Source organism: Mus caroli, chromosome 4, assembly GCF_900094665.2.
Source record: "Mus caroli chromosome 4, CAROLI_EIJ_v1.1, whole genome shotgun sequence".
NCBI classification, from domain to species: Eukaryota; Metazoa; Chordata; class Mammalia; order Rodentia; family Muridae; genus Mus; species Mus caroli.
In genome coordinates, this window is record NC_034573.1 from 130,918,979 (window position 1) to 130,929,415 (window position 10,437).

At 54.9% G+C, this 10,437-nt stretch overlaps 1 protein-coding gene across 2 annotated transcripts in view; it reads left to right on the top strand.

Annotated features, from left to right (window-relative positions):
- Positions 1 to 10,437, top strand: part of Arhgef19 (Rho guanine nucleotide exchange factor 19) — a 19,130-nt gene that overhangs the window by 1,171 nt on the left and 7,522 nt on the right. Inside the window, exons 2-10 of one of the 2 annotated variants that reach the window (XM_021160108.2) lie at positions 180 to 292; positions 5,759 to 6,193; positions 6,553 to 6,837; positions 6,985 to 7,093; positions 7,161 to 7,237; positions 7,454 to 7,716; positions 8,616 to 8,776; positions 8,856 to 9,008; positions 9,195 to 9,324. In XM_021160108.2, coding sequence (XP_021015767.1) covers positions 5,788 to 6,193; positions 6,553 to 6,837; positions 6,985 to 7,093; positions 7,161 to 7,237; positions 7,454 to 7,716; positions 8,616 to 8,776; positions 8,856 to 9,008; positions 9,195 to 9,324 — 1,584 coding nt within the window. In that variant the 5' untranslated portion in view covers positions 180 to 292; positions 5,759 to 5,787. Of the gene's footprint in view, positions 1 to 179; positions 293 to 4,427; positions 4,528 to 5,758; positions 6,194 to 6,552; positions 6,838 to 6,984; positions 7,094 to 7,160; positions 7,238 to 7,453; positions 7,717 to 8,615; positions 8,777 to 8,855; positions 9,009 to 9,194; positions 9,325 to 10,437 lie in introns of those variants that run through there. The other variant, XM_029476485.1, reaches the window with a different exon arrangement.

The following is a 10,437-nucleotide window of genomic DNA, read 5'->3' on the forward strand; positions in this document are numbered from 1 at the left end:
GCCAGCCTGGTCTACAAAGTGAGTGCCAGGACAGCCAGGGCTACACAGAGAAACCCTGTCTCGAAAAAACCAAAAAAAAAAAAAAAAAAAAGTATGAGGCCAGCCTAAGCTACATAAGAGACTCTGCCTGGACAAAACTAAACAGAAAGATTAATCATTTTCTGGTCCCCTTTCCCCAGTTCCTTCTGATCTTCCTGCCTTTGGCAGCCTGGCTCCAGTGGAATGTGCCCGCTGTGGTACCTAACAAGTTCAAGGAGAGGTCCTGGCGGTCCATCAAGAGGCGCTGCTTTAGGTCAGTAAGACTTTGGACTCTGGCCCCACCCACATCTGGCTGATTACGCCTCCTAATTGCCCCCACGTCCTGGCTCCTCCCTTTCAAGCCCCGCCCTCTAGAGTGGAGCAAGGATTGGCCAGGCTCCTTACAATAGTCCTGCCTTCGACACGCCCCCTTTTACCTTGAACTTTCACGGGGCCGGGAGAGCTTCCCTCCTCCAGGAGTGCCTGCTCCACCCGACCTGGTGCGACAGAGGCACAATTTCCTAAGTTTTTTTTCCAGGGCTCCCGCCTTGGCCGGGACCCAAGGTCCAAACCCTCTGGTTTCCAGCGAGGGGCCAGAGCAGTGCCTCTTGGGAGGAATAATCAGTTGGCGTTTTCTTCTCCACATCCCCTCTTCCTGCTCTCTATGTAACGTTGACACAACTCTATCGCTCACTCTGAACAGTGTCGTCTCACGGTGTAATGGTCCTTAGGTGGAGTAGAGGACCCCGCTTTGAGCTTAAAGTCATCAGCTAGAAGCTAAAGAACCCACTCTGAGGGAGGGTTCACTGAGGTCTGGGCATGAAGTTTATCTGGCCTATGGTATAGGAAGATTAGGGAACGGGCTTAGTTTAGCAAACCTGGAGATTGAAGATCAGCTGGTAAAGTACTCGCCTGCAAACAAGAGGTTCTGAGTTCAAGCCCCAACACTGTGTAAACTGGTGATCACTGTGATCCCAGCCCTCGAAAGGTAGAGGCAGAAAGTTCAATATCCCAAGCTCGTCCTCACCTACATACCAAATTTTTGGGGGGAAAGGATGTGGAAGGGAGGTCATCCAGGTGCCTCCCAGCACACCAGTCAGTAAGTGGCTAAGGAGGTTGGCAAGTGATGGAGCCAGACGAGCCTGGGTTTCCATACTGATTATGATTATTCTCTTTCAGTTTTTGTGTTGACTTATTCGTTTTTATTTTTCTATGTGTGTGAGTTTTGCCTGCCTGTCTGTAAGTGTATGGACCACATACATGCCTAGCATTCAGGAAAGCTAAGAGAAGGTGTCAGATCACATGGTTGTGAGCCGCCATGTAGATATCAGGGACTGGGTCTGATTTCTCTGCAAAGGCAGCAAGCGTTCCTAACCACGGAGCCATCTCTCCAGCCCCCATGTCGTTCTTGTTAATGATGCCCCTAGAGCTTTGGTTTCACCATCTGGAAGAGGTGATGGGACGTCACGGATGGGAGAGTACTCGTGTTTAGGGGTACAAGCCTCAGGTACTCAGCTCCTGAATGGTAGCCGTCACAGTGTGGGCTTCAGAGGGTCGTAACGCACAGTAGGTAGACCCATGCTTTACACACAGGAAGTGTACAGGCTTTCAACACTGGGGGCATCGTCCTTGCAGCTTACCCTCCATACTCTGGGAATCGCACCCGCTTGCCAATTGCAAGGCGCTCACACACATAACAGGCGCTCACACCCAATCCAGCAACTAGGAGGAAGTGGCTTTACCTTTTCGGCAAGCTTGGCAAAGTCGTGTGCCTGGCACAGATCATGGACCAACCCGCCACCACTATAGAGGCTTTCTTGACCTCAGCAGTGTCATTGACCTTACTAAAACTCCCTGTGGGCTGCTGCTCTCTATGAAGGTTTCACTGGGGATGCAGATGCTGAAGACCTAGAGGTTGGTCACTGCAGCAGGAAAGGGCCACTGGTGGGGAGTGGCCACCTGACTTCTGTCCCCCAGCTATGCAGCTGAGTGTTCCTAATGTACAGATGTGGCTCATGGGGGAGGGGCGGGGGTGGCAAAGGAGGTCTCAAAATCCCCGAGAAGGGATTCCAGATTTGGAGGTTCCTTTGCAGAGCTTCCAGGATGTCCTCCACTCCCACAAAGTCCCCGCCCATACCTAGGACTTGGGTAGCTCCAGAGAGAGAGGGAAAGAGAGAGAGAGAGGTGGCCCACCTCCAAGGAGCAGATCCCAGCTAACGTCATCTTTAGGCAGTTGTCTGGGGTCCCTCCGAGCTTCTGGGAGGCATAGGGCTCCCATTGTTCCAGCCCCCTCTCGTACCTGACTGGCCAAACCGGTTCTGGGGAAGGGGGGCGGGGAGCAGGCACGTTGAGACAGCCGCCTGCCTCTGCAAGGCTCCCTCCCCCTCGCCTCCCCCCCTCCCTGCCCCACACAATACCCAGGAGCTTACATTGCCCGGCCTTGGAGCCATGCTGACATGGTCCTCTGAGGACTTGGCTACAACCCCATTGCCCCCAGGGTGGCCTGGAGCCCTGGACTGTACCAGCAGCTTGACGGAGGAGCTCCCCGGCTGAGGTAGGGCCCTGGGTCAGCAACCGTCCTCCCCTTCCTGTATCCCGAGGGAGTCCTTTGTGCTGCCTGCCTGCTGTTTCTGGCTTCAGTCCATTCTTGCCTTCCTGGGACTTTGCTTGGCTTGGAACCCCCTTTCTGGCCATGACCTCCAACTAGGTTTTGTCCCTTAAGGAGCAAGGGAATCTGGCAGGGTCTGTTCCTCTGAGCAGGCAGCCAAAGGGCATGGAGCAGGGAGGGAGGGCGGGCTGGGTACCAGGGCCAGAGGTGCTGTCCCAGACAACAGCAGTGCCTAGGGATGCTCTGGCAACTTGCTAGGCAGGCTGGTTACCCTCTCTAACTAGTAGAGACCATTCCCTTGGCCTCTGCCGATCCTTCTCAGCCTGCAGAGACACCTATGAAACAGGTTTCATAAAGGGGGACCTGAGGGTCACCTGTCACATCAGGATACCAAGGCCCGAGGATGGGCTTGGTCAGTGTCAACACAGGACCTCAAACCCTGGTTTCCAGAGGGATCCTTGCTTCAAGAGCTCTAGTGTGTCCTGGGATCACATCTGGGTACCCAGCCACCTGAAGTTCCTGAGACTTTCATTTTTATATTCTCATCAGAGAAGTGCTACACAGTATTAAACCCAGCTCTAGACCTAAATCACTAACATCAGCATTGGGTGGTCTGCATCCTGAGAAGCTACTGGGCTGGCGTCCCAGCTTGACAGGCAACTCCCATGTCCTCTTCCGGACACTCTGCTTGGCTTGGAACCCCTGTCCAGCCATGACCTTTCCGGGCCTGAGCATTGTGGAAGGAGACCAGCTTGACACCCCTTGCCCCCCACCCCTGACACATCTCTTTCTCCTGTCCTCCTGACAGCCCTTAGCTCCTCCTTCAGCCTTCTCCTCTGAGGCCTGAAGATGCTTCTGCCTTAAGCTCTGATGTTTTGCTTATTTAACTTCCTAAATCATGGTGGACAGGAGTTGTTCTCCGGGGGGCGTGGAGGGGGGGTTCTAGGCCCGAGTATGCACTTACACCTAAAGGAGACCTGTGCGCTGGACAGGAGCTAAGTCTGCCCCTCTTCTGCTTGCTCCTACTACTGGCTGCTGGCCCAAGGCATCCTCCACCAAAAACTGAGGAGACGACACTCAGGGGACCGCCTACCAGTGACAGGGCTCACAGTGCCCTCCCTGTACCTGAGGCATTGCTGTTAATTCTTGTATTAGCATCAGGAAGTGGGTACCAGCTCTCCTACGTTAGGTTGAGTGAGCTACCCAGATAAGGACTTATAGACCTGAGGGATAAGGGCTAAACAAGGGAGTGAGCCCCTGAGAAACAGCCAGCCTTTCCCTCAATCCCCCCCAAACTGGGAGAAGAAGCTGGGGTACAGTGGGGAGCCCCAACTCTCACCTACCAGACGCACCCTGATGTCTCTGGTTCAGGCCTGGGGTCAATGCTCCATCTTTTTGTACTGAGTCCTTGAAGGTTTGAGCCTTGCAACAGTGAGCTGGGACCTCCTCCAGGAAGCCTTCCTGGCATACTGAGACTGGGCTGGGCCCAGCCCCCTTCTGTGTTAGTGCCTGTGGTTTGCTTCATGCCAACTCAGATTCTAACAGCTTTTGTTTCGGCTCTCCCACCAGGCAACCCCACTGAGCTATTATTTCTTCACCCCAGTCAGTCTCCCTGTGTTTGTTTGTTTGTTTGTTTGTTTTCGGGACTTCTCATCTGCCTGGGAATCTGGACCAGTCTGAGATTTGAGGTGTCTCAGCCTCAGCCTGTCCCCGGGGCCTCAAGAGTCTCACCCTCTGTGGTTTCTCTTCTTCAGTCTTCAGAGCCAGTTCCTGAGCTGTTGTCTCTAAGGCCGCCATTTCTCTGGGTCTCCCTCTTATTTCTGCCAGACTGGGCACTGCCCCTTTGGCCGAGGGGCCTCTGCCGGGGTCCTCGCTGCCCAGACTGCCCACAGCGCAGCCAGGCAAGTGTAGGCCCCCGCCCAGCCCCAGCCCGCTGCCTGCTCCCTCCCTCTCTTTGCCTCACCACAGGGTTTGATGAATCAAACTCTTTGTCTGGGTGGGATCTCCCCCAGCCAGCTGGGCAGAGACAGGGCTTCCCCTGCCGGAGCAGGCAGGCAGCAGCAGCAGCAGCTTCAGCTGAAGAGGTGAGGGGCAAGAGAGAGGCCACGGAGGGCCCAGGGCAGAGGCTTGAGGGTCTTGGACCACTGGGCTCACCATCCCGCCCTGGGGTGCTGGCATACTGCCCAGGGATGGCGTCCTGCCCAGAAACGGCCCATTCTGCCTGGCTTGATCCAGTGTCTGGGAGCTGGAATGGGGATAAACCCCTCAGTCACCCCAAACTGGGGATTGGGCATCTCTCTGCTCTTTCCTGGGAGGGACTAATCTGGGTGGTGGCCCTCCTGCCAGTCTGTGACCCTCCCAGCCAGCTTGGCAAGGCTGTAGGCATCACTCAGCATGAAGGGCCTCAAGTCTGGGTACGGAAGGGGGTGGATAACTTCAGAATGAGACATTGGGGGCCGTGTGTATCTGCATCCTGGAATGTGCGTACATGCCTGGAACTTGTGTGTGTGTGTGTGTGTGTGTGTGTGTGTGTGTGTGTGTGTGTGTGTGTGAGAGAGAGAGAGAGAGAGAGAGAGAGAGAGAGAGAGTGACTAAGAGAAAAATCTAAGCCCGTGTAACAAACCAAACCAAAAAAAAAAAAAAAAAGGATGTGACTGTATACCGGGTACTGGAGTTTGACATGTTTCAAGTTATCTTTGAGACTATGTTTGCCAGAAGAAAATGTGGGTCTGTGTGCTGGAACATGAATTTGTGTGACAGTGTATGTTATCTGTATGTCTGGTCACATGTCCACATGTGAGAGACTATCCTAGGTGGCTAAGAACGCAGCTTTGGAAGCTGTGACACCTGTGTGAGAATCCTGGCTCTGCCATTCGGTAGACTCTCCTCACCTACAGGCATCAGTTCCTTAAGTCAGTCAATGGAGATTAAATGAGATGCTATGTGGGTGCTTCCTCATCTGCTAAGTGCTGGTGATTCCTACTGGTGTTTATTAACAGGCATGTGAGTGTATCTGTGTCCTGTGCGCACGTGTGCTGTGTGCAAGAGGGTCTGTGCGGGCCTCCAGGACATGGTGGCTCACTGTCCCTCCCTGTCGTACTATATCTGGGTCTGACACCTTCTCTCCTGCAGGCCCAGGAGGGTGACAGAGTAAAGGAGGAATGGACTGTGGGCCACCAGCAACCCTCCAGCCTCACCTGGCTGGACCACCTGGCACCGTCCGTCGCCCAGTAGCTGTGTGCCAGCAGGAGAGCCTGTCCTTCGTGGAGCTGCCTCCGAGCCGACTGTGTGTGGATCTCTTTCCCATTGCTCCAGAGGAACTGCAAGCTCCTGGTAGCCGCTGGTCCCTGGCAACCCCTGCCCCTCTCCAAGGACTGTTATGGCCGACATCCCCAGGAGGCCCAGATACCCATACCGCCTCCACCAGTGGAGGAATGAGACCCGGCAGGGCTGGCAGCTGGCCTCACTGTCCTGGTGCCCAGCCCCCAACTCTGGTGGAACCATGGAGTTCTCAACACATGCAGCCCCAACGCAGGGCCAGCCACAGTGGCTCAGAGAAGTCAGCCTGTGAGTCACGGGGGGTGGGGGGGTGAGGGGGAGGCTTGAGGCAGCCAGGGGAGGGACTTGGTGGCTCTTTTTGAACCCTTTAAACTCCGAATGCCCCAAAAGGCAGGGCAAGTTTTAGGGACAAGGGAAAGATGGCTCATAGGGCCCAAGTGACTTGTCAGGATTACATAACTAGCCTGGCAGCCCCTATTTCCCTGTTCCCTTGCCTTCCGCAGTCAGGCCCTCTACTCTCTATGTAAAGCTCTAGCGATCTCATTGCCCTAGGGACCTTATTTTGATGTTCAGGGTCATGCCGCCACAAGGAGGAAGATGGGGCAGACTACAGTGGGTGACAGGTGTTATTTTATCCCCACCCCTAGGGCGCAAGATGCAGGTGTATCGTAAGGAAGAGGCCACCGGCGGCACTGAGACCCCTACGGGCCTTCTGGAGACTGGCCAGGCTGCGCAAGAGCATGCTCTGTGTGCGCTAGAGCCCGGGCCCCAGGAGCTTTCTGGGAACGCCAGAGGGGTCCTTGAAGCACCGGAGCGAAGGCGTTTCTCGGCCTCAGAGCTGATGACTAGGCTGCATTCCTCTCTGCGCTTGGGGCGCAGCACGGCCACCAGGGTTCTGACCTCGGGCTCAGGTGCTGGAGCCATCCGGGAAGGTACCAGCTATTCTCCGGGCTCTGAGGGTAGCCTGAACTAGGCAGGCAGGGCACAGCCTACCAACCCGTGTTAACGTCTTCGGGTGATCACCCAAGTGCTCCGTGTTGTTCTCTGGATCGCCCAACCCCAGCTTTTGTTTTCTGTAGGGAAACTGCCCGTGAGGGAATCCCGAAGAGCCGAGATGAGGACGGACAGTGTGTCGCTGCCAGGACCCGTCGATCTAAACGAGGTCCACGGTGGTCTGGTGGAACCCAGGTACCCACCTCTCTCTTGGGGCTCGGGTTGGGGAGGGATGCAAAGAGGTCCTGACGCTCTTTCCTAGGCTGGACACGCATGACAAGCCGACTCAGGATCCCAGCAGCGCCACTGAGCGGCGCCAGTCCCGCTTCCTCCTTAATTGTACGTGCGGAGATGCTGCGAGGGGCTCTGGGGAGATGGGGGCCGGGGACGTTGGAAACTGGGGATCCCGCTTTGGGGGGAGTTGGGAGGTAGAGACAGTGTGCTGCAAGGAAGAGAATTGCACTCCCAGGGACTAGCAGGTGGGCTGGCGTACAGTTGGCGCCCAATTAGTGTTTCTGGCAAGGGTAAAGAGCTCCCGCTCCCCGCCCCGCCCAGCTGTCCTCTACCAGGAGTACAGCGACGTGGCCAGCGCGCGCGAGTTGCGGCGGCAGCAACGTGAGGAGGAGGGCCCCGGGGACGGAGCGGAGGGCGCGGAGGAGGGGCCCGGGCCACCGCGCGCCAACCTCTCCCCGAGCAGCTCTTTCCGCGCGCAGCGCTCGACGCGGGGCTCCACCTTCTCGCTGTGGCAAGACATCCCCGACGTGCGCGGCAGCGGCGTCCTGGCCACGCTGAGCCTGCGCGACTGCAAACTGCAGGAGGTGATGGGCGGGGCTAGAGGAAGGGGGTGGGGATCCGAGAGGAATAAGGGGCTGTCAACGTAGAGAAGGGGTGGGAGAACCTGGGAGAAGAAAAGGACTCAGGAGCCCAGCGGGGAAGCCAAGAGACAGGGCGGACGGGTGGAGCCCAGAGCAGGACGAGGCCAGAAGCTGGTGATGGGATCTGAGGGGAGGTGAGGGGCTGTCAACTTGCAGGGTGGGTCGGTGTGTGTGGAGGTGGGGGGCGGGGAGACCTGGGAAGGAAAGGTTAGCCGCAGAGCCTGGAGAAATAGACGGGTGGGTCTAAAAATGTAGGGAGGAGCCTATGACAAGGGGGTGAGCTAGAAGTCCAGTGGCTCAGCCAGACTCGGGGACTGTCAAAGCCCAAAGGGTGGGTGAGACGTCCTGGGAAAGTAAGACTCCCCCAAGCTGATAGTGAAGCCTGGAGGGGATCGAAGGGGGGGAGCCAAGGACAGGGCATGGCCAAGCGCCGGCGATTAGGGGAGATTAGTAGGGGTGAGGCACTATCAATGTGGAGAGTAAGTGGGAAGACCTGGGAAAATAAGGGTCCAATAAGCCTTAGGGGGAAGCCAAGGGAGAGGGCGGGGTCCAGGACAGGGCAGGAGACACAGGGGCGGGGCTATAGACCACACCCTCGCTGGCTGGGGCGGAGCTAAAACTATGGGGGAGGGGGTTAGCGGGGTGCCCTCAGGGAAAGACCTACCTTAACGGAGCTTGTCAGCTGGCAGCTAGGGTGTGCCCGGGCTCCACCTGGCGCCAGATTATCCAAAGGGCTGAGGAGGGCAGGGAAATGCTGTCTGTAGAGGCTGTCTTTTCGCGGGAGACCCGGGTCCTGGGTGGCCTGGCTCTGCCCTGATCACCCGGCCTCCCTCCTCCCTCAGGCCAAATTTGAGCTGATTACCTCGGAGGCCTCCTACATCCATAGCCTGTCGGTGGCCGTGGGTCACTTCTTAGGTTCTGTGGAGCTGAGCGAGTGTCTGGGGACTCAGGACAAGCAGTGGCTATTTTCAAAACTGCCCGAGGTCAAGAGCACCAGCGAGAGGTGAGGGAGTGACCTGGCCTGTCTGAGTGGGGACAGAAATCTGTAGTGGTGCTGTCCTTGATCTTGGCTCTCCTGGCAGGTTCCTTCACGACCTGGAGCAGCGTCTAGAGGCCGATGTGCTGCGCTTCAGCGTGTGCGATGTGGTTCTACACCATTGCCCCGCATTCCGCCGGGTCTACCTGCCCTACGTCACCAACCAGGCCTATCAGGAGCGCACCTACCAGCGCCTGCTGTAGGAGGGGCTCTACGGTGGGGGGCTTGGGCAGACATAGGCGCAGAGGATTGGGTGAGGCAGGATCTGTCAGTGAGGCGAGGGCTTCTGGGAAGAAGTTATACATTCGGGATAAGGGAGACCCGCCACATGGGGCAGGAGTGTTGAGAGATCCACTAGTGACAGCACACTCTGTCCACTGTCCAGCCTAGAGAACCCCAAGTTCCCCGGCATCCTGGCTCGCCTAGAGGAGTCTCCTGTGTGCCAGCGGCTGCCTCTCACCTCCTTCCTCATCTTACCGTTCCAGAGGGTTACCCGCCTCAAGATGCTGGTGGAGGTAGCTCACTTCAGACAGGGCAGGGAGGGAGAGGCTGGTCTGCAATCTATGGTCTGTGGCCTTTCAAGCATGTGTTTTGTTGTTATATCGTCTTTCTTTCTATTAGTGTATACGGATTATGCATAATTGGCCTCATAATATTTTCTTTTCTTTCTTTCTGTCTTTTTGTTTTTCTTTCTCTCTCTCTTTCTTTCTTTCTTTCTTTCTTTCTTTCTTTCTTTCTTTCTTTCTTTCTTTCTTTCTTTCTTTCTTTCTTTCTTTCAGATTTATATGTAAGTACACTGTAGCTTACTACACTCCAGAAGAGGGAGTCAGATCTTGTTACAGCTGGTTGTGAGCCACCATGTGGTTGCTGGGATTTGAACTCAGGACCTTCAGAAGAGCAGTCAGTGCTCTCAACCACTGAGCCATCTCTCCAGCCCCAACATTTTCTTTTCTTCTTCTTTTCTTTTCTTTTCTTTTTCTCTTCTTTTCTTTTCTTTTTCTTTTTTTTTAACAAATGGGTTTTCTGTTTTTCTTTTTTTTTTTTAAGATTTATTTATTTATTATATGTAAGTACACTGTAGCTGTCTTCAGACACTCCAGAAGAGGAAGTCAAATCTTGTTAGAGATGGTTGTGAGCCACATGTGGTTGCTGGGATTTGAACTCAGGACCTTCGGAAGAGCAGTCGGATGCTCTTACCTGCTGAGCCATCTCACCAGCCCTTCTTTTCTTTTTCTTTTCAAAGATTTATTTATTCATTATATGTGAGTATACTGTAGCTGTCTTCAGACACACCAGAAGAGGGCATCAAATCTCATTATGGATGGTTTGAGCCCCCATGTGGTTATTGGGATTTGAACTTAGGACCTCTGGAAGAGCAGTCAGTCTCTTAACCACTGAGCCATCTCTCCAGTCCCCTCATTATAACATTTTCATACATATACAGGTCATACTCAAACCTTCTTTTTTTTAAAAGTTATTTGTATTTATTTATATTCCCTTGGATCTGTGGGTGAAAGACACATACACACACAAGCTTTTTTTTTTTTTTTTTTTTTTTTTTTTTGAGACAGGGTTTCTCTGTGTAGCCCTGGCTGTCCTGGAACTCACTCTGTAGACCAGGCTGGCCT